Source organism: Myotis daubentonii, chromosome 3 (assembly GCF_963259705.1).
Source record: "Myotis daubentonii chromosome 3, mMyoDau2.1, whole genome shotgun sequence".
NCBI lineage: Eukaryota > Metazoa > Chordata > Mammalia > Chiroptera > Vespertilionidae > Myotis > Myotis daubentonii.
In genome coordinates this window covers 47,281,674-47,306,288 of record NC_081842.1, presented here as the reverse complement: position 1 = coordinate 47,306,288, position 24,615 = coordinate 47,281,674, and the positions used below count along the sequence as shown (strand labels likewise).

General features: G+C 39.1%; 1 protein-coding gene across 13 annotated transcripts in view; it reads right to left on the bottom strand.

Moving 5' to 3' along the window:
• LPP (LIM domain containing preferred translocation partner in lipoma) overlaps positions 1–24,615 on the bottom strand; it is a 665,671-nt gene that overhangs the window by 322,259 nt on the left and 318,797 nt on the right. For all 13 annotated transcript variants that reach the window (XM_059687357.1, XM_059687363.1, XM_059687359.1 and 10 more), the window contains one exon: positions 22,338–22,460. In XM_059687357.1, the coding sequence (XP_059543340.1) occupies positions 22,338–22,460 (123 nt within the window). The remainder of the gene's footprint in view (positions 1–22,337; positions 22,461–24,615) is intronic.

Here is a 24,615-nt window from a genome sequence, read left to right as displayed (position 1 = left end):
CAGAAGGTCATGGTTCGATTCCCAGTCAGGACACATGAACAGGTTGCAGGCTGGATCCCCAGTAGGGGGTGTCTAGGGAGGCAGCCAATCAATGATTCTCTCTCATCATTGATGTTTCTATCTCTCTCTCCCTCTCCCTTCCTCTCTCTGAAATCAATAAAAACATATTTTAAAAAGAAAAAGCCCTTACCTGCCTGAGATTTCTCCTCAAATATCACCTCCTTTCTAGATCTGCCTTATGTATAGTAGCAACTAGCAGTCCAAATATCCAAAGTACTCTCTCTCTCCTTCTTATCATGCTTAATATTTCTATAGCACTTAACTTCATCAGATGTAAAAGTTTACTTGTTTACCTGGTTATTATGCTTCTTTACAGAGGAATGTGAAATGTTTGAGGAAATACACTTTGTTTTATTCATAGCTGTACTCTCACCCTCTATAAGAGAGCTTGTCACTCAACGTGTTCAATACATATTTGTCATAAAATGAATAAATGGCTCCTCTGCTTACTCTTATTGGAGCTCTAGAAATAAGACTCAGCTTGAAGGACCTGATAGTATAAAAAGTAATGCAGCAGCGTAAGCACTTCTAAATGCGGCCTGTTGATTTAGAATCAAAGTAAAATATTATATGCCACCATAGATTTGGACTGTGAGTCATAGACTATTAAACTTGGGAGGCAGCTGTGCTGGACTAGAAACACAGTAACTGGGAGCCAGGAGATGATGGCTCAGTCCTGGCAGTGCCACTGACCTACTGCATGACCTCAGACAAGCAGCTTCATCCTATAGGCTCTCTTATTCATATAAATAAAGAAAATTCACCTCAAATTTTGAATGTTCTATGGTTTGATGTGAATGTAACTACCACCCATTCAAAAGACACTCTTTCTGAGTTTTCATAGAGCACATCATTTCACTGTTGTCAACTCTACTTGTAAGATAGGAAAGAAGTCACATTTGAGATTGTGTGCCTTTTCTGAAAAATTATCTCACATTTTTAACATCCAAAATGGGAGATAGAAGGTTCTTCTTCCCATAGCACCACAGTGGATGTTAGATATTATCAACTACAACATAGAAGAAATAAGTATTCAGGATGCTAAACTCTTCCAGAAAATAAATAATTAAATAAAATTCACACTTGCAAATCAACTTGCAGTTTTCCTTGGAATGTTCTCAACTCCCATTCTTTACATACAATCTCACAGACAGATGTATGGTGATGTGTTTTCTCATAAGTAGCACAAATCACCTTTAAAAATACACCTCCCTCTTTATTCCCCAGCCTGCAATCCCATGCAGATCAAATCTCACCTGCTATTTTGCATTAACATTGCTGTGGTTCAGATATAATGTAGGCACCTTGATTCTATTTGTGTTAAGAAATCTTCATACTGTGATTCACTCTGTAGAATCCCAGGCACTGAGGCACTGAACACTTCTCTGACACCATCTCCTTTGAGGCTGACTCCCCTGTAGTGATGTTATAAGACAATATCCTGTGTAGTTGCTTTACCCTGCAACATAGCAGTGTAATTGGAACTGACTGAAAAATAAATTTCAATTTCCCTGTTCTATAAGGAGAATCTTTCAATTTAAGAGGCTTCTTCTATTCACCAGCTCCTACTCTGGGGTGGGGGGGATGAGGGGGGTTAGAAGGAATTAATGGGGGAGAAAAGGGGACTTATGTAATACTTTCAACAATAAAGATTTTTTAATAAAATAATTAATGTTAAAAAAAGAATCATTCTTGAACAAGCACACAAGTTAACTTCCCACTCTTACATTAAAGGGGCAGGTAATCAGTGTTGACACTTCCATTAGACTTCCTTGGTCCGTATCTAAGAGATCCAGAGAAAATCAGGAGTTGCTCCTGGGGTGATTATATATGAAGAAGCCACCCATCTCCTCACTCTGCTATGTCAGCTCCAAGAGGCATGGATTCAATGTGCTGTTGTTCCAAGAAACAGGCATCTCTTTGTCTTCCTAAGTGCCCCTTGCTGTTACCAAGTTCCAGTTTCCAAAGTCAGGGGCAACTGTGCCCAATGAAAGTCTTCCTGAACTCTTACCCAACAGGTCACATAGACCCTAAATGGCATTCCCTCAGGCTCCAGGAAAACCAAGCAAGGAAAGAGGGCAAAAAAGACTATGGTAAAAAGGAATGTGAACATTAATGATATGTACCTGGCATGATAATGTGTCCCAAGTATGCAGAGTCAAAAAAATAGATTAAGCCCTAACCGGTTTGGCTCAGTGGATAGAGCATCGGCCTGTGGAGTCAAGGGTCCCAGGTTCGATTCCGGTCAAGGGCATGTACCTTGGTTGTGGGCACATACCCAGTAGGGAGTGTTCAAGAGGCAGCTGATTGATGTTTCTCTCTCATCGATGTTTCTAACTCTCTATCCATCTCCCTCTCTGTAAAAAATCAATAAAATATAAAGGGAAAAAAATGGATTGAAAAAACAGACAAATTTCCCATAGCAATAAATGTAAAGGTATGTTGGGCACAGAGTTACTTATTTCACTATCTGAGCCTCATTATAGATTAAATATCTCTGTGCTAAAAAGAATGGTACAATTCCCTAGTGCCATAGGATAACTTCAGAAGTCTTTTTTTAAAGCATAAAGCACACTTCATGATGTGGCTACTTTGTCTCTCCTCACTTATAATCTCAGTTTCTATGCAAAACAATGTGAAATTATTTATATTCCCATAAACAAACTGTGGCCAGTGGATTAATGGGCCCCCACAGATCTCCACACCCTTAATTGCTGGAAGCTGTGAATATGTTAATATACTTAGCAAAAGTAACTTTGCAGTTGTAAGGTTAATTCCTGAAATGGAGAGATTATCCTGTATTACCTAGGTAGCCCTAACCTGATCACAGAATTTCTTAAAAGTAGAGAACCCAGAATCTTTCCCAACTCTGATGAGAGGGGGCAGGACCCCTACACTCACTGCTTCCTAATAGAGTGTGTTCTCTCCGACCTGAGTGGGCAAATCAGTCCATGCCCAGGTTTTGCTGTCCTCCTCAGTAGACTGAGGGACTGGATCCAGAAGTTCTCCAAGGACACGTCTCATACTGAAGTGTGGAATAGAGGGAAGCGGAGCCATGCTGCCTTTTACAAAGGGCTCTGCCATCAATATTGTCTGTGCCTCTCCTGCTTTCTACATGACATGTTTCCTACTTTTTAAATTTGAATCAAACTATCCTGATTCTTCTAGAACAAAAGACACAGTGGCTGCTAATTTTCCTATCCCTAGCCCTCCTTTTCTGTCTTTCCTCTCCCTCTTCAACCCAAGAATTTCCTCATTCATTATCCTCATATTCAAGGCAGCAAAACAAGGCAGGCAGAAAAAGTTTAATAAAATGTTTGAACCCAATGGACAAATTCATGGATTAAAAAGTGAGCAAGGCCTTAGTGGGTTTGGCTCAGTGGAAAGAGTGTTGGCCTGCGGGCTGAAGGGTCCTGGGTTTGATTCCTATTCAGGGCACATGCCCAGGTTGGAGGCTTGATCCCCAGTAGGGGGCATGTAGGGGGCAGCCAATCAATGATTCTCTCTCATCATTGATGTTTCTATCTCTCTCTCCCTCTCCCTTCCTCTCTGGAATATATATATATATATATATATATATATATATATATATATATATATATATATATAGTGAGTAAGCACTTAAATTCCATAAATTCCAGCATGATGATTGATGATAACTCTCCAATTTACTAGGTCAGGCTCCCTCTATCCATTAAATATAACACTTTCAAGACATCTACCATAGGAGCCTGAAGGAGTGTTTTGATACACTGGGGCAGATCCTCCTTCTGAGGTCCTAGGTGGTATAAGCTATATGTTTTCCTCAGGGAAGGACAGCCTCATGGAATGTTTTATATCAGTACCAGGGGAAGCTGAAGCCCAAGTCCTTACTTGGTGAACTGAATGTAACACAAGGGCAATGGCTTGCCTGAAAAAATCACACAGCAAGTTAGGAGCACAATTAGTATAAGTGTTTATGTGCTCTGTCTACTCTACCACATTGCTTTCATCATCTTTGGGTTATTTTATCTAGTCCATTATTCTCTCATGGGCTAGGCTTTGATCTACAGGAACACATAGTTACTATGTCATAGTAGGACCAGTGGGGAATAGTGTGGCTCGCTTCCCACACTAGTCCCACCCTGGGCAGCAAACTGATCATTAGATCTTTCCTGAGAGCTCCAAGGTAGGACAGGAATAATTAACAGTGTAACATGCTGCTTTTCACACTAGAGATGAAGATACCTCAGAGTGACCTCTGGAGTTAGCAATATGATGCTCAGCAAGGCGCTAGAGCCCCAACATCATTTTCCCGAGCAGATCTGTTTCACTTTAGCTATGTTATATATCAAGCTACCAAGGAAGGGCTCATTTGACCAGAGTTCCCAGATATGGAGTTCCACTGATGTACTAGAAATATGTTGGGAATTGTAGACAGAAGACATAAATTTAAACACGGAATTGCCTTTTTGTGTGTATGCTTGAAAATTAAGGCAAGTCATTTCACATTCCTGGTCCTCAATTTTGTCATATATCAGATGGTTTGACAACTAATTCATATGTGCTAAATAATACAAGGGACAAAGTTCTATAAATGTGCTTTGTGTGCAGTAAAACACTTCCAAATCATGAGTGTTAGCACATGATGCTGTCACAGACAGAACCAGCAGCTTTAAAAAGAATGCTGGAGGATTGCCCTAGCTGGTTTGGCTCAGTGGCTAGAGTGTCAGCCTGTGGACTGAAGGGACCCGGCTTTGATTCCAGACAAGGGCACATACCCAGGTGCAGGCTCAATCCCCAGAAGAGGGTGTGCAGGAGGCAGCCTAACAATGATTCCCTCCCATCATTGATGTTTCTCTCTCTCTCTCTCTCTCTCTCTCTCTCTCTCTCTCTCTCTCTCTCTCTCTCTCCCCCCCTCCCTCTCTGAAATCAATATATATATTTAAAAAAGGATTCTGGAGGAAAGAAGGCTGGCCCTAATATTCCTAGTGACTATTATTGGTGTGATTTTACTCTTATAAGACACAGGACTTTCTAGCCTCCAACTAGACAGTTTTCAGATGAGTTACTAGCATTGAGGTGTTTGTACTGAGAACAGAGTGATACAGGGATCGCAGAGAAATGTAATAGTGTGTTTGTTGGTTATATGTTGCCTGAGATGCCTGGTATTGAGTCATAATTATGTATAAGGCAGACAGAAACACAGAAGGAGGGAATGGATTTGCAGAAACTTATTTACTTGCCTTCCTTTCCAAGCTTGTTTCACAACACTTGCCCTACATACCCTGAGGTCCAACCAATCCCTTAATATATCTACTTAAATACCAGCACTGCAAAGCCTCCTTTGACCTCTACAGAAGGGGAGTGAAGCATCTTCCTCTATGAATCCATAGCATCTTGTTCAGGCATTCATCACTGCATTCATCATGCATTCTTGTCATCTGTTTACACATCTGTTTCCTACATAAGAAGCTCCTTGTGTGATGGGGAAAGGTAGAAACTACACTCCCCTTGATTTTGATCTGTCGTATTTGCATTCATTACAGTCCAAACAATTGCTGGTTGAATAAAGGATATGATTCAATGAATGAATAAATAGAAAAAATTTAACACAATCTAGCAGATAATTAACTATGATTTTATTATTTCACTATAGAAGATTTTTCTTTAAGAATGAGTTGGAGTCAATGGGAGGCATCATGTGTAACCAGAGGGAAGTATTTGAACATGGAATGAGCAGGTCACTGTTTGTTGAGATGATGAGCTGACATGTTGGAGAGGTCCACAAGATGGAGAGCTGAGGACAGTACCCTGCCAACAGCTAGCTGGAAATTAGGGCGCTCAGTCCAACAACCCAGGAGAATCTGAACCATGCCAACAACAAACACCTGGGCTTAGAAGTAGAGCATTCCCCAATAAAGCCTTCCGATGAGATGGTAGACTTTGGACCAATGTACCCTGTTTGCAGACTTGTGAGAGACTGTAGAGCAGATGGTCCAGCTGAGCTCTGCCTAGATTCCTGGCCCACAAAAAGTGACAAAGTGTGTGTATTTTTAACACGCTTTAAGCTATTAGGTTTTTAAGCATTTGTTGCACAGCAATAAAGAACTAATACTTTTTACTATGCATTAATAAGGGAGAGCCCCTGAATATTACAAAAAGGAGAAATTCACTATGAACAGGAGAGCCTTGTCCCTGTGCCCACTACCCGACATCTCTACCCCAGAGGATCAGAAACAGGACATTGTCTTCTTACATTTCCATTCATACCAACAGAAACACAAACCCAACACAATCCAGAGGGCCCTGATAGGAACCTGGAGAAAAGTTGTGGAGGAATTTTCCTGAATCAACATGAAATCCAAACAACAAGCAGACATGGAAGGGGAAAAATCTCTCTAAAATAGACCCAGGCCAATGTGGACTCTCTGTAATTGTTGCCCTATAAGTCAAATATCATTGACACTGAGAATAAGAACCAGCCTCATTTACAAATGGGGACCTGAGGCTTATCTAGAGGAACTGGCTGACTTTAGATGGCCTTTTAATTGCAGAACTGGGAGGAAAATCATTTCTCTTGGCTCAACCCAGATCTTTCCAAAGCAAATGCAAAATAAATGAATAAATAAATAAACAAATAAATTCATTTTAAGCAAAATAGTAAATCATTTATTTCATTCTTAATAAATGTGACTTGTAGGGTATCTTACAAGTACACATAAAATGTACATTGATACATTTGCAAAACAATGTATCTACACACACACACACACACACACACATGTATTCTGATGCATAAATATCTAAACGACAAGTTCTAATTGCTTATTTTTTTAAAAGCAGACTAGGAGAGAAATCAATGCAGGAAGGGAATGAAAGGATTCTATGCAACAAGTGACAAGTTTATAATGTACTACTTGCTCCTGAAAATAATTAGAAAAGTCAATATTACCTTAGATGAGAGGAGGAATGATGTAATTATCAAAAAATATTTTATGTTTAATGTGATATTGCATCTGATAACTGGGATGAGTTTGAAAACCACTTGAATAGTGTTTCAACATTTACAAAGTGATTTAATGCAGAGTATGTCATTTACTTTTCACAAAATCATATATGCCAAGCAGAGGATGTAATCATATTGTGAATTAAGAAAATGAGGTTTGTAGAAATAAAACAACTAACATTTACACTTCCAAATATGGCTGAGATAGAATAGGAATTCTAGTTTTCAACATTTAAATGCTTAGTCCAAGAACTGCAGGTGCAAATCACTCTCAATTGAACAAAAAACTTACAGATTCTGTCAATTTTCTATGTAACCAGGTGAAGACATTTCTCTAAGTTAGGGCTTCCTCCTCCAGAAAATGAAATCATTAGACTAGTGTTTGTGGCACTGGCTCAAGCCTTGAGAGTAGACAGCTGTAGTGATGAGAAAGGACAAAGAGGGGGTAGCTTACAAAACATTTGACTAGCAGCTTTGAAAGATTCCTAAAGTGTGGTCCCAAAATCAGCACATCTAGGAACTTCTTAGAAATACAAATTCTTGAGCTCCACTGCAGACCTACTGAATCAGAAACTCAAGGAGTTAAGCCCATCATTCTCTGCATAGTAAGCTGCCCAGGGCATTATGAACACTCAATTGAACCAACTATAACACAATCATAACTTATGAGTCTTGATTTTTTTTAAAGCCAACCTAATTCAGCTATCAGAGTAATTACCTTGTAAACCACAGAAATAGGTGCTGACGATTCATGTGTGTGTCAAGACTGGTTATCACTCTAGCTTTGGTTTTAGAGTCCATGCATTAGAAGCCACTGCCATAGCCAAAAGGATTAGACAAAAGCTCAGGAACAGCTAGACCCACACATTTTGAAGTAGTGTAAGAATGATGCCCAGTTTAGATGAACTAGATAATCTGTTTCAGAGATTGCACAGCTATCACAGACCAAATTTATATGTCAATCTTATAACAAAAACAGTAACTCACAATTTAAGAATAAGCATCCAACTCCCAAAAATAAAATCTGCTAATGCAAGTATTGCTAACAATATGCCAAACACTGTTCTAAGTGCTTCACACATGGTAAATTATTTATTCCTCATTACAATCCTATGAGGTAGACACCATAATTATCTTTGTTATAAAGATGAAAAATCACAGGTATAAAAAGTTTGAAGTGACTGATTCCAGGTTACACAGTTAGAAAGTAGTAGAATAGGAACTTGAACCCAAGGCAATCTGGCCTTAGAATGTATCATTTTATCACTACAATATACTTTATTTCAAATAATCTTAAACTCCATGAGGTTGGTTCCAAATCATCCTGGGCACCATAGATGTAAGTGCAAATTATCTTTGGTGACTCCCATCAACTTCAACACATTCTTAAAGAAAAATCTTCTATAGTGAAATAATATAAGCACAGAAAGAAAAATCAATATAGATTTCTTTTATACAGAGACAAAGCCATACCAACTCAAAACTCAAATCACCAGGAAGATCATCTCAGTCCTCAAGTCCATGTTACAGATATTGAAATAGACCCAGACCGGTAATGACTACCCCCAAGACATCTTGGCCAATCATGGAAACTCTGGACCTCTTAAAACACCTTAAATAATTGTTCCTAGAACTCTAATCAAGTTATTTCACTTGCTTGTTTTTAAGAGACAACATGTTTTTGTAAGGCGGAAGGAGTAAAGTGGCCTCCTGCTTGACTCTCACACTGTTTCACATATAATCCATCTCAGTGTTCACTCATAGTTCTATTGATATTCATAAAGACCAACTTCTAAGGTCGTTGGAGTTGTCAATAACAATCTTAATAAATAAAACATATATATCAGCTATCATGGCTAAGAGCACTGATTACTCTGAGGCTGAGTAGTTTGCCTTAGGAACAGAGGGAGTCAATTTAGGGATCTGGAATGAAATCAAGGTCTTTGTTATGTACTTGCAAGTTTTATATTAGGGAACAGAAAACTCCAAGACCTGTAACCAAGAATGAGAGTACCATGAAATCCTAGCATCATTCAAATCAATCCTCCCATCTGTTGTCTGAATTCTGTTCCCAGTATTATTGCAGAAATTCATTGGGTAATGATGATACTGGTGAAAGCAATAGTAGTTATCGTGTTATCATGTGCAAGATAGTGTATTCACACATTATACACACACTCATTATTTCTTGTGGTCCTCATGTCAACTCTGAGATGTGTTATTAACTTAGATTAATAACTGAGGTTTAAAGAGTTTAAATCACTCACTTGGTAAATGCCAGAGTATAATTTCAAATGCCTACAATAAAGGCAAACTTGCCATCTTCTAAGGCAACCCACATTGAACTTCAACTGCTCTTACTGTCAGAAAGATAGTCTTTATAGTATATTACTGACTGCCTTTCTCAGCTTCTAAATACTAGACTTTCTTCTGCTCTCTGAAGCTGCATAGAAGTCTTATCCTAGCTGTAGAGATTTCCTATACAATGATAGGAGGCACAAACAGCCTCTATGTCATCCAGGCAAATTTCTACCTCTGCCTCTTCAAGCAACATTCTATATGTTCTTGTTCCCTAGGATGTATATTCTGCGTGGTAACTATCAGTTTGTATTCTCCCAAATGGCTGTAAGCTTTTATAGGGCAGGAGCCATGTACAATTTTATGTATTTCAGGCACACTGCTCAATGCAAGCTTTTCTTTTATTTGAGCTATAATTCACCTACCATAAAAATCCACCCTTTAAAATGTATAACCAGTGGTCCTCAGTATATTCAAGGAATTGTCCAATCCATATTACCATCTAATTACAGAATATTTTAATTATTTCCAAAATAACTCCTGTATCCATTGGTAGTCACTCCTTATTCTCCCCAATATCCAGTCAGTTGAAACTACTAATCTTTCTGTATCTATGGTTTTTATTATTCATATAAATGAAATCATACAATATTGTGTCTAGTTTCTTTCATAAAGCATAAAGTTTTTTTTTAAGGATAATCCATGTTATATCATGTATTAGCATTTCACTCCATATTATGGCTAAATAATAATCAATATTATGAATGTAATAGATTCTTTTTATGCATTCATGAAGAGATAGATATTTAGAATGTTCTCCTTTTTGGATATTATGAATAATGCTGGTATACACATTCATGTCCAAGTGTAGACATATGTTTTAATTCTCCTGGGGATAATAGAAATATAATTGGTTGGTCATATAATTCTATCCAAAGGGGCTGCACCATTTTACAACCAACCAGCAAAATATGACAGTTCCTGCTTCACTGCATTCTTACCAACACATTTTCTTGTCTGTCTTTTTTTGTCTTTCTTTTTTATTATAACCATCTTAGTGTATGTGAACGAGTGTCTAATTGCACTTTTGATTTGACCATTTCTGAGATGAGAAATAATGATAGGCATCTTTTTCTATGCATATTATCCTCTTGCATATCTTGGGAGAAATGTCTATTCAGATCCTTTGTCCATTTTTCAAATTGGATTATTTGTCTTTCTCTTATTGAGTTATGAGTCTTAATATATTCTAGATACAAATCCCTTATCAGATATGATCTGCAATGCAATCTCCCAATCCCTAGGTTGCTTTTTCACTTTCTTGATGTCATTTGAAACATGGAAGTATTTAATTTTGAAGTCCTATATACTTTTTTCCCCCCTTCAAATGTTTGTTCTGATGCCAGTACCACACTGCTTGATTCCTCAAGCTTTATAATATGTTTTAAAATTGAGAAGTATGAATATTTGGTTTTCTTTTTCAAGAATGTTTTGGTTATTATGGGTTCTTTAATTTTCCATATGAATTTTAGGATTCACATGAAAATTTCTACAAAGAAAAAAGCTGGAATTCTGATAGGGATTGCTTTTGATCTGTAGATCAATTTGAGGAGCATGTCATCTTAATAATACAATTGACCTCCGAATAACAAGAGGGATAGGGGTGCTAAACGCACAGTAAAAAAACCTACATATAACTTTTGACTCACCAAATATTTACTAATAGGCTACTGTTGATTAGAATATTTACTGATAACAAAAACAGTCTTTAAAATAACAAACAATCTATTGGCACATATTTTGTACATGTATTAAACTAAAGAAATGTTACTAAGACAATCATATGGAAGAGAAAATACATTGACAGTATTTATTTTTTTAAATGTGTGTATAAGTGAACCCACACAGTTCAGACCTTGTTATTCACAGTTATTTTTCCATTTATTTAAGTCTTTATATCTTTTAAAATCTCAACAGAGATTTCATGTTCAACTAATAGTCAAATAATAAATAAATAAATAAACAAACAAACAAACTAACTAACCAATGAGAGAATCCAAACACCTCTTGGAAAAACAGACACAATGATCATATTCTTGAATCCAATGCCCTTTACAGAAAGCCACCGTTAACCAGTTTTGACGATACATTGCAATCTTTTTCTCACATCTTCAGCCCTAAGTTCTATTGTCCTGTCTCTTTTGACCATGCGATATGATGGACAATGGCAGAGGGGTGATGGCCTGATTAACAAATTTCCATTCATACCTTTCCTTCTCCAGGAAACTTATTGTAACTCAGCTACAAACAGACCACCCTTATTCACCCTCTTACTTCTCCCCTTGCTGGTTAAAAGGTCTGATTTATAAGTGGACTTCTCATAAACAAAGTTAAACATCAGAACTTTTAGCCATAATAGGCTGACTGGTGAGAAAATGAGCCCTAAACTTTAGTTACATAGAATATTAAATCATGCAGAATGCTGTTTATAAAAAAGCATTTCCTAGCTTTGACTATCTTGGTAAGAGTCAATGCAATATGTCGGCCATTTGGGAAATAAAACTTCACTTTGTGTAGGTGGGGTGGCCAAGAAATCCCAGGAGATTCCATATTGCTAAGAAGCTTAGCATCTCTAACAGTACCTAAGAAGCATCACTTTTCAGTATTATCATGTAAGTAGTACAATATCAAGATGTAATTAGAAAAAAAAATTAAAGACACCTCAGGTAAGGATTTGTGCATCTGACTACTAGTACTTCAAGCTTTCTGAAATACCACATTTCTTAAAAGGAACAAATGAATATTCTCTTTAGCCACTTTAAGGCTTATATTTTATTTATATCACTTAATATGTTGCTTTAATGGATCCATTGTTTACCATCAATATAAACAAAGAATCCATTTAGAATTAAATTCTCTCTTTAAAGAAAAAGTCTTAAGTTTACATAGTTCAAAGGATGTTCAAAGGCACATATGCATGGAAAGTTTATTTCCATTCTAAAAAGCATAAAGTTAGATTTAGGTAATTAGTTTTGAAATGGCTTATAATTGGCATATACTTATGACATATGAAATACCAGGTCAGGAGGCATCAGAAACCATGTGGTAAAGGAAGGAAGACATGAATCATAAAAACTCAAAGAGTCAGATGATAATTTTGCAGACTTTTTTCTTTCTGAATAAAGGAAGCATATATCAGTTCCTCAGTCAGGTAACTGTCTCCTATCATTGAATCCAATACTTTATCACATTGATCTTTATATTAGAAAATACTAAGAAACATAAATGGCCCTCTCCTTTCAGCTAATGTAGAGGATACAGAAAATAACTTGGTGTTTACTTTTATATTATCCCAATAATATAATGATGGGTATAGCATGGAATTATATCCCAAGATAACTCAACCAAGTATACTGCTTGACAATGCAGACATAAAGATGGAAATTTTAGCTGAATCAGCAGCTACCAATAAGTTGTCCTTACAAAAATTCATCAGCTTCAGCTACACTTATTTTTTAGTGGTGCAAATACATATTAATTATGAAAAATCAGAAAGCAGGTATCCTTTGTCATTCATTAACTCAGTGCCTATCCAGACTGGATTCCCTAGCAGATTCTAAGGTGTGGATACTTACATAATTACTGGATTTTCATGACAACATTTACCTGTTTATTCAGCAAATATAAATTTGCATGTCTCTTGTATGTCAGGAAAGATAATCTTGCCTTCAGAACTTGAGTCTTGTATTTATCACAATTCCTTCTTTGCTGTTGAAGCTTAAAGCATTACGTACTTTTATAATGTCTCTAGAAGGTATAGTCTGTGAGGTAAAATTATTAGAATTTTTACTGTACATTTGAGTCATTTTTGAGTCAGAACAACAAAACACTATCCAATTCCCTTCAGTCTTGAACCCCAATAGGATAGCATAGGTGCACCTTGGAGTTAGAGCCCAGGGACCAAAGGTAAACAAATTCTAACATTTACTGGTACATGGGGTCCTGTCTGCACCTACAACAAAAAACAGCACCTGCTGGCTCCACAGCAGGATGTGACCAATTTGTAACTTTCATTTCAACAAAAGTCCAGTTTACAGTTTTATAAGGAATATGTGGGCTCAGATTATGAAACATAATGCATAAAGGATTCATATTTATAATTAATATATTCACTGAAAGGAGTGTATATGGCTTTCCTGGTCATTTTGACACTGTGAAAAGAACTATAGCAGTCATATGTCAATGTGATATTTGGTGTGGAGGACAGACTAGTTACTCACCATGACAAATGGTGATATGTAGGATTGGTTATTAACCACCTCCAACCTTCTGTCTAGAGAGACCTTTGTTATCATCATTACATTTTAATTTGGCTATAAAGCATATCAAAGAAATTGGTGTCGAAATGGATAAAACAGTGAATATCTTATCTGAGATATGGCTTTTTTCCTTTAAAACACAATACTCCTATGTATTTGCCATGGTAAAGTCTACTCATCTTATGCAAAAAGTATAAATAAATAAAATAAAATAAATAGCTAGATTTGTATTTTGTAGTTTATTTGCTTCTTAAATTAAAAAAAGGGGGGACCATAGGATTTCAGGCCAAGGCTGCTACCAAAATAGATATTTCAACAGTGGGAGAGGAAGAAAGAAATAGGGAAACCAGTCCTGACAAGAAAGCTCTCTAATTTTGCAAATGTGATGTGTGCTTCTGCATGGACATAGAGCTAATTATTTCCATTAAGATGCTGCTGTAAAATGGAGAAACTCAACAGGCAGCTTTGTGCATTTCTTTTTAAACCAATGCCTGAATCAAATGATTCAGTGCAAGGTAACAGTCATCTCTGAGCCAAGGTCTTGCAAATATATCACAGCTAAAGACTACCACATGGACCATGGCCAGAGTACCACAGAAGACTCCCCACCCCTCTCCAAGCTTTAGCACAGCTGGCTTCTTTGTGATAGTCAGCAGCAGCTGCCTGCTCAGCTTCCTTCCATGTTACTGCTAGGATCTCACCTACACCACAAACAAGAGCACACTCTTAGACTGGGGCATGTAACATGGACATTTTTGTACCAAACTTTTGTAAAGGTCCAATCTAAGGTAGATTTTCAGCTTAAATTTCCACTCTGAAAATGTTACATTCAAAACAAAGGTTTCAATTTATGACACCACATATGACAAACATCATCTTCTAAAAATGGATGGGTATAAATGTTATTGCAATGCAATTATATAGAATCTAAAAATTAATTGCCCTTCATCAAACTCATGGCATGCAACTGTGAGTCAGCTAACCACTCCTCCACCCCCATCTCATTGTTATTTAACTGCTGAAGTTTTTTGGCAGGTCCAGACTAATTCAGAATCACCCATATCTTCTAAACTGGAGCACTGAAAGAATTAGATCTTTTTTTCTTTGACAATGTTACCTTTGCAAATTTCATTTTACTGTACTCAGTTGGTATCTTAGATGTGAGGTTTCTACAATGTTTCAACTTTTACCATGGCTCTGGAAGAAAGCTATTAGTAAGCAGAATACATAGACACATTGGCAAATCCATTTTTCCCCAGCAAATCACAATATGCTGCTACATTTTTCCCAGAAAGATACAGGAAGAGGAAGATGACACTATTATCTTTTCAACAACCTAAGACCCAGTTCCTATCTCATTTAGCAAAAACCCAAATAAAGCCAGCAAGATCCAAATCTGCAGGGAGAGTCACATGCATCTCATCACAGTACCCACATGTAGGGGCTTTTACCTCCCAGTTGCTTCTTGTTTGGGTTGCACTGAATAATATGAAATATTTTTAAAAAATTATTAATTAATTTCCCGTGTAGTTGCTCATGACTTTTACAAGCTAGAACAGGGAGCACAAGAGAATAGAATTTCCATGGCACCACAGGACTCCACCCTGATTATGCTGCCTGCAAGCCCTCAGGCCATGTGAATTCCTAATAAAAAGCCTTCCATACAATGCACACACAACTGAAATAATGTCTCTGGTTGCTTCATAGGTTATTGCTCTGTGAAAGAAACTCAGTGTGGGAGCCCTGAGATTGCAGCTAAAGACATGTACATGTGACCATTGATGTACCCAGTTTCCAAACAGACTGAAAAGTGACAATACTTTTTAAATGCTTTAAATGAGGAAGAAAAATACTGCATTTAGGAAGTAACCAGCATTCAGAAAAGATAAGCCCCCAGACCTTCAAAGACCTGAAGCTTTAAAGCAAGTTCCAGACTCAACCTAATAATCCCAAAACAAAATGGGAAGGATTGAGTGAACTATTGCTTAGAGCCAACATCTAATTTGTTGTAACTCTAAAACAATATAGTATTTCTGCCAAGGGGAATGATTGTAGTGACCATGCCCATTTTAGAAATAAAGGAAAGGGAGCTCAGATTGGTGTGGCATGTAGCTCACACCCATGGAGCTCTTTATAGAGAGGTAATCCCACAGAAGTGAGAAGACAGCACTCTTCTTACTGGCAGACTTGGAATCTAGGCTATTGGACTAAGCCCAACCTGATCCTTATCCCTGAGTCTCTCTAAATGTTTTCGTACTAGTCTAATGAGGATAGTGAAATTGCATGTGACCAATCCAAAAGCAGCTTGATTAAAATATTACTAACTTTCCAGAAACACCGAAATAGTGGTATAAAATATCTGCAAGTTTGTCCATGGGCACCAGCTCTGACCCTACCAAACTCACTGTAGGGAAGAAAAGGAAGCTCTGTACTAGTATCAGAAGACCAGAACTCTAGCCCTGGCTCTGCCAAGAAAAGAAAAAACAAAAATAAATGCATGGATTTATCCACTGTCTTCTAAGAAATCAAAAGAATTTCAATCTGATCCCTGTGTAACTCTTCCAGAAAATCTAAGCTGAACTTCTAATAACAGATGATGCCACTGGATGGGGTCTAGATATACACTGACTCAAAGACACCATACTGTCATAAATTTTCTTTATACTTTTGAATTATGATTTGAATTATCTATGTTTTTTTTAAAATTTATTATACTCTTTCATTATGATTCTAAGACATAATTTAGAGAATGTACCACAAAAGAGAAACATTTTGGAATAAACTAATTGAAATGCTAAAAAGACCCCTTCTATGCCTTGGTTGCTGTTATCATCCACAGAGAAGCAGTACGTCTTGTTTCAGGAAAAAAGGGAAATAAGCAGTACTCTTGCTCTTCATTGATTAGTGTGTTCTTTCTTTGAGCAAAAACTTTTCTTCCCTAAACATTTGGCTGCATGACCTCAAAGGCCTATCTAAGCTTTCACACTCTATGATCATATTCAGTCTACAATTCATCCCACAACCACCTCCAAACTTCTCACATCTGTTCTTCTAAAAGTACTTCTAAAACTTCTTTTAGAAGCATAAAAGTTCTTCTAAAAGTACACATTTTAAAATGGGTAGCTCTTTTAGTTTCAAACACTAAGCTATTTTAATTACATAGCTCTGTGTAATGATGCAGGTGTATATTTTTATATTTCATTTAAAATTTGCTACAGTTGTTTCCCCAAACCCACTGTAGCCAGAAATACTATCACCGCTGAATCCCGCCTCTCGAATGGGAGTTCTTGGGCATCCAGAGTGCTACATAGGTACTAAGTGCATGTGATTTTATCTGCCTATTCCCTATGCACATACCTGATACAGCATTTGAACTAACATGTCCTTCAAACAAGACATACACTTTCAACATCCCTTGATTTTCTCATTACTGTTAGTTTCGCACCTTGAATCCCAAGCCTTTTCCATGACATAGGCTTTTGTACTCATAAACTCAAAGGTTCTCTGCAGTCTTCCCGGACACTTCCCTAGAACAGTACAAAGTATAACGCTAATATTCCTATTATTTTTATTTTCCAACAATTTCAACATCTGGTGAGTCACATAACAGCTTAAAGTAGCACACTGAAGCCCTTCTTTAGTGGCTTTTGAATTGATTATGTGCTTGTTTCCTCTGTTAAGAGTATGAATTAGTCTAGACCAAGGACATGGATCCCCCATAAAGGGATCTCAATAAATGTTAGGTGAATGACTGAAAATGTGAAATTAAGCCACATTTCCCAAGTAAAAATATGAATAAATAAGTGAACAGAACTAAAGCTGGGAAATCTCAGAGTAGAAAATGCTCCTTTTTCCAAAGTTTCCATAAAATCTATCTTCAAGTACTCAGACATTTCTCAAAATTGTTATGTGAATAGAGCTCCTTTGAACCTCAACTGGTACATTCTAGATAGAGTAGGATTTTCCCTAGATCGAGCAGTCAAAGTGGCCTTAATAAGGAAGTTCAGAAGTGGGTTCAGGAACACACACAACGCATGCTTAAATAATGAGAAATCATAGACCTACTAGCCTACTTTAAGTAGCCAGGTGATTCAATGAGTTTTATAATTTGCTTTGGATCAAAAATAAAAACATCAAAGTTGGGCATTAACATTCTACAGTTCTAGGACTTGTCAAGTACCTTTTAATTACAAGACAACAGACATCATCTTCTTTTAGCACCTATTTTTAATATTTTAGGTGTGTGATTATCACTCTCACAGCATATAATTATGTTAACTAATAAATACTAACATATTTAATTCAGTTCCACCAGAGTTAAGATAACACAAAAGAATGAGTTGTAACTCCCAATTAAATCTTGCTTTCCTAAAGTAGAATGATAAAAATGTTAGACGGGATCACTCTTTAATTTCTGAATGAAATAAACTCATCGAAAGTAGATTTTTACCTCAATTATCCACTTATTCTACTTAAGGATTATCATTATTAATTATTCTAAACCTTCTGAATGTTTTTCTTTTTATAAGAAAGCCTCCAAAGACATTGTTACTCATATGATTATTTAATAGATTTTTGTCATTGATAAAAATGTTTTTAAAATACTGACATCCCCAATCTGGTTTTAGAACTTAAAACCAAACACAGGAGTAAATTCAGAGTCCAGCTGTGCTCACATTATAGTCCTATGTCCTAAGACAGGTCACTTATCTTCTAAGTCTTAGGTTCCTCCACTCCAGATCTGCATATCATTAATATCAGAGTTTCAGTCTTACTCAAGTGAGAATATATGCTTTACAATCAGTGAAGCACTGTCCAAATATCAGTGATTATTAGTCTGTGTGCACAGTAAGATTGCGCAAACAAAAATGGAGCTTGTAAATAACCCATTAAAATGCAGTGGTTTTATGGGAGGTATATGTTGACAGCCTTAAGGAATGAAGGCTATATTAAGTAGAAGCTCCACAGTATATATTAAGAATTTGGGGGGGGGGGGTGGAATTGAGCAAAAACCCTATTTTTAAAAAGAAGGGGATAATGGACAGGTGACTACAGTGGAAAACTGAGTGGTCTTGCTGTTCTGAGAAATTGAGGTTGAGGCATGTGCCTTAATGGAATAGGAAAAATGCTTAACATCAAACACTGGTCCATCAAAGGCTTGCTGGAGAATGTCTCAGATCTGGCCCATCTTCCTGCATCTTTCCAGAACACAGCTTGTTTCCTATGCTCCTTTATAGAAATGAAATCTGGCTTTTTCCTGATTGAGAACCTCCCACTATTCCCCATCTATATAAAAACCTAAGCAATCATTATGACCCGTTGACCGCTCAACCAGTTGCTATGATGCGCACTGACCACCAGAGGACAGATGCTCAACGCAGGAGCTGCCCCTTGGTGATCAGTGCGCTCCCACAGCAGGAGCATTGCTCAGATGACCAAGGGGCACCACGTGCTGGGCTCATGGCTGGCGAGAGCAGCTGCTGTCGCACAAGCCTCTGCTGTCTCTGTGGCAGTGCTACTGAGCAGTGGTGGCAGCAGCAGAGGCAGCAGGCGCAGGGGGGCTGGAATGAGTGGGAGTGGCCTAAAACCGGCAGTCTGACTCCCCCCCCGAGGGGTCCCAGTTTGCGAGAGGGCGCAGGCCAGGCTGAGGGAGCCCACCATTGTACGAATCCATGCACCAGGCCTCTAATTAAGTATAAAAAGGCAAGGCAAAATCTTAATCTGGCATTCAAACTTGTCCCCAGGCTATCAGTAGAAAACTTCACAATCCTGTAGATACTTTAAGCATTTAGTGGCCTTGTACTTAGCCACCTAGAAACCTGGACCTTTCTCCTCAATGGCTGAGGCTGTTCTCCATTATTGTCTCCATTATTACTAGTCCACCCACCCATCAATCTGAATACACAAGCCTTCTCATAAATCTTCTCAGATTCTGTCACCTTCAAAAGTATGTATCACACTCTTCTTTATGTTGCTACAATATCCGCCATAGTTTATTATTATGGGCCCCTGGGCAATGATAATGGGGTCCTATTTATTTCTCATTCCACAATCCACTTTTCTTCTCCTAACAGTTTTCCCAAAGGACCACAGTATATGCTACAGACCTGCATTTCAAGATGTTTATAGAAATTAAGTGTATGTCCACTACCAACAGATCTGGTGGGGCCAAGAGTAATGATAGCAAAGGAAAAGCTAAGTTCTACTCTAGTGTGTTTTGCTGACAGTCCCATTATATGTCTAGGAAAGGTAATGGGAATATATCCAAAGAAGAAAGCACTGCCACCTTATGTGCAGCCCTGACAGCTGAGAAGCAGGACTAGATTTTAATTCATGAAAGGAACCATTGTGAACACAGGAGCTGCTGTTCAAGAACTGAAGTAAACTCAGCATGCCATATGCACTGTCACTTGTCAAGCAAGGATCTCACAAGTCAAACATGCAGTGACAATTGTGCCAGTCCAGTGTGTGCATCTAGAGTTCCATTGGCTGTCTTCTGAGGACAAGGAAGCCCTGACATAGAATTCCCACTACCATCTCAAGACCCAAGATTGACAGAAATGATCACTAGCAATGGAAGTTCAGTTTCTGAATGCAGACAAGAAAGTACAATGCAGAAAAAGAGCCAAGCTAAAAACCACCAACAACAAAAATCCCAAACAAACAAATCTACACTAATAAAAGAGAAAAATGGTAATTGGCGTACGACGATACCCTTTTCATTGGCTAATCAGGGCTATATGCAAATTAACTGCCAACTATGATTGGCAGTTAACTGCCAACTATGATTGGCAGTTAACTGCCAACTAAGATTGGCAGTTAACTGCCAACTAAGATTGGCAGTTAACTGCCAACAAGATGGTGGTTAATTTGCATATGCAGGCACAATGCAGGGAGGCGAAAGGGAAAGCAGGAAGAAGCCCCCTGCCACTGACAGTGATCAGAAACCCAGGGGGGAGCTAAGAGCTGGGGGGCAGGGCAAAGGCGGCCCTGGGGCCACCTTTGCCCTGCCCCCCAGCCATGATCGGAGAATCAGGCGCCTTTGCCGCCCTGGCCAGTCATAGCAGGAAGTAGGGGTGGAGCCAGCGATGGGAGCTGGGCATGGTCGAAGCTGGCAGTCCCGGGAGCTAGGGGTCCCTTGCCAGGGCCTAAAGCGGAGCCCATGATCGCGGGGCCGCTGCAGCTGCAGGTCCCCGCTGCCCGAGCCAGATGCCTCAGCCAGAGGCGTTAGGCCTGGGCAGGGGTGGAGCCTACAACTGCGGGGAGCTGGGGGTCCCCTGCCGAGGCCTGACACCTCTGCCGGAGGCCTCAGGCCTGGTCAAGGGGCCGATCTGGTGATTGGTGATTGGAGGGTGATGAGGGTCAACTCCTCTGGCCGAGGCATCAGGCCTGGGCGGGGGGCTGAGCCGGGGATTGGGGGGATATGATGGTCCCCTTGCCCAGGCCTGAAGCCTGGGTCAGAGGCGTCAGGCTTGGGCGGGGGGGTGGAGCAAGCGATCAGAGGGAGATGGGGGTCCCCTGCCCAGGCATGATTCCTGGGCCAGAGGCCTCAGGCCTGGGCGGGGGGCCAGAGCCAGAGATCGGGGGGAGATGTGGGTCCCCTGTCCAAGCCTGACACCTCTGGCGGAGGCGTCAGGCCTGGGCAAGGGGCCGGTCAGGTGATCAGAGGGTGATGGGGGTCTACGCCTCTGGCTGAGGCATCAGGCCTGGGCAAGGGGCAGAGCCAGCAATCGGAGGGGGCTGGGGGCAGAACCAGTGATGGGGGGAAATGATGGTCCCCTGCCCAGGCCTGACACCTCTGTCAGAGGCGTCAGGCCTGGGCAAGGGGCCGATCCTGCGATTGGAGGGTGATGGGGGTCAACGCCTGAGGGCTCCCAGTATGTGAGAGGGGGCAGGCTGGGCTGAGGGACACTCCCCCCCCCCCCACACACACACACACCCAGTGCACGAATTTCATGCACTGGGCCCCTAGTAAATAAATAAACTGATAACAAGGAGCACCATCTACCTTTTAAAAATAGAGATTAATGGCTATTAGCAAATTCTGGTGAATGTGAGGAGAAACTGGTTTATTCTAACTGCCAACACAAGCTATTCACAACTTTTGGAAAGATAAATAAAGAAAGTGGTCAGACTCCTTAATGTAGAAATCCTAATATTAGGAATCTAAGACAGGGAAATAGCTCTAAAGAAAATACTCATGAACATGTCCTTCATAGCATTACATACAACAACCAAAAAAAGAAGCTACCTTACAGGTACAACATAAGGAATTTCCTTATAGAAGACGTAGCCCTCACTTTAACATAATTGTGCTAAATTCTATTTGTTAAGACTATAACAATTTGTACAAAATATCAACATACTCAAATCCAGAAGATGAAAAGGACAATGGAGTAAGAAGAATTTTAATTTTCAGAAGTTTTTTGTATAATGTTGCTGTATTTTAAAGACAATACTAATTAAATTAAATTTTAAGGATTATGCCTGTTAGAAAACATATGTTGATATTAAATAAAAAGACAACTTAGTCTTAGACCATTGACTGTGAGAAGATTAAAAAAAAAAAAAAACAGGAAGGGCTATGAACAGCAGCTTGTATTTTCAGAACATCATAGAGTCATAGACCATTTGTAGCTGGTCATATGGAGACATTCCCAGACAGCTCTTACCTGTGGGGGCCGAGGTTTGTAGGGGGAGCTGCACTCAAGGTCAGCCAAGATGCTAGTCAGTGAGTCAATCTCAGCATCCAGGCTGGAGCGTCTCTCCTCAATGGTCTTGCCTCCCGGATTTCCCTGCCAGAATCAACACAGACATGTTCAAAAAGGAAATTTCCAGTTTCCATTGATATCTGACTGAATTCAAATTTTCCAAGTTATAGTGTAGCTTTGTCCAAAATGTTCTGAATCTACTCCTGTGCCCCCAACCCTTATAACATTTCAGTGGTGGCCTGAAGTAGAATGATCCCTTTTTGACAAATAAGAACACTGAGAGGTGTAAGGTTATTTTTCTAAGGTCGCACACTAATTTTTTGATGAGTATAAAAGTAAAAATAAGTAAATGTCTCCATCCTGTACTCAAGAAGCGTATCCAAGTAGGAAGATAATGCAAGTTCTTTGTGTTCAGAAACCACTGCTTAGAATGATGACATTTTAGTTGGAACAAGAAGGGCAAGGGTGGGAGACTTACAGTCCAGGAAGAGGAATCAGCAGGGGATCCATGTCTGTGTGACAGACAGAGATGGCAAGCCCCAATCAATGAGTCTAAAAAATGAACTAGCATGAGACTGTACAGGGTTCTGGCCAAGGGGCTGCAGAGGATGCATGTGGCAGTGGCCACTGATCTGAAGTCGGAGCTTTATGGATTTCATATGTCAATGTCCTGTGTTAACAGAAGTACCAACTTCTGCCTGAACTCAGAATCAATAAGAGGTGAGTAGAAGACAATAAAACTACCACAAGGGCAGCTCCAGGCATTGTGGGAAGGTTCTGGCAGGTAGTTTGCTTAGAGCTTAAGAAAAAAATATAGAAAGTGAGCTGGCTTTAGAATTTGAAAATATGAAGTGAGGTGGCTCTTTCACAAGGTAATTATGATCATGGATTTTCTGGGAGCATCCTTAAGGCTCCATCAAAAAAACAAAATGCATCAGCAGCAAGACCCAATAGAAATAAATTAGGAAGTTATTGTAAACTAATCAACTCTATCAAACTTGTCTAAGGCAGTTAAATATCAGGATAGTGTCTGAAAAGGCATAGAAAAAGCATTAGCCAAGAAACCAGAATATCCTCAGCAACAACAAAATATAGGATACCCTCACAAGCTAGCATTAAACCTTACAGTCCTCCAAGTAAGTTGACCTTTATAGTAAATATGCTGCATTGGGCAATGATAGCATAATAGAATTGTCTATGAACACAACTAGTTTCTTTCCTTCTGGTAGCTTGCTCACCAAACCATCTTCCTTGAGTGCTAAAACTTATTTAAGTATCTGCATTAGACAGCCCTTAGGGGATCTGATACATTAGTCTCATGTGAATTTAGGCAGCATGAGTTAATCCCTGTGGACTTGAGCTAACCCAGGCATACTGACAACACCAAAGTCTATGAAGCTGTTGCCCAGACCCCTTGGAACCAAACCTGATGACTGCTGCCTGCCCAGGGGCAGCTGGCATTTCTCTCTCCGAGCCCTCTTTAACTATGGCTATGTTTTATCACATTATTGAAAGCAAGTTTCTCTACACTTACTCCTTCTGGATGTATCTGCTTGACTTCTCTATGGCACTCTTATCTGTCACCTGTTTTATTTTTCTCATAGTATCTACCATGATCTAACATTACCTTTTATGTACAATTGTCTATCATCAGTTTCCCCCAGGACAGTGGTCTGCAAACTGCGGCTCGCGAACTACATGTAGCTCTTTGGCCCCTTGAGTGTGGCTCTTCCACAAAATACCGGCTTCTGCGCATGGGCCACGAAGTTTCAATCGCACTGTACATGCGCACCTGCATGTGGTATTTTGTGGTATTTTGTGGAAGAGCCACACTCAAGGAGCCAAAGAACCGCATGTGGCTCGTGAGCCGCAGTTTGTCGACCACGGCCCTAGGAGAATGTAAGCTTCATGGAAGAAAGGACTTCACCTATTCTGCTCCTTCATGATTCCTCAGAATCTTGCTGAGGGCCTAATCCACGGAAATGTTCAATAAAGATCTTTAAGTAAATAAATAAATAGGTAATGGCAGATGCTGGCATAGTGGTCCAGTCAGTAATCCTTTCCATATCAATATTTTTTTGGGGGTAAAAACAGCTAAAGGTACAATGAAAGCAGTGGATGCTCTAGTATAGAGAGTATATATTATATTATATAAAAAAATAACCAAATGGCTAAATGTGCATGTGTGTGCATATCTGTGTGTATGTCTGTGTATTTCACATTATATGGCTCAGATATG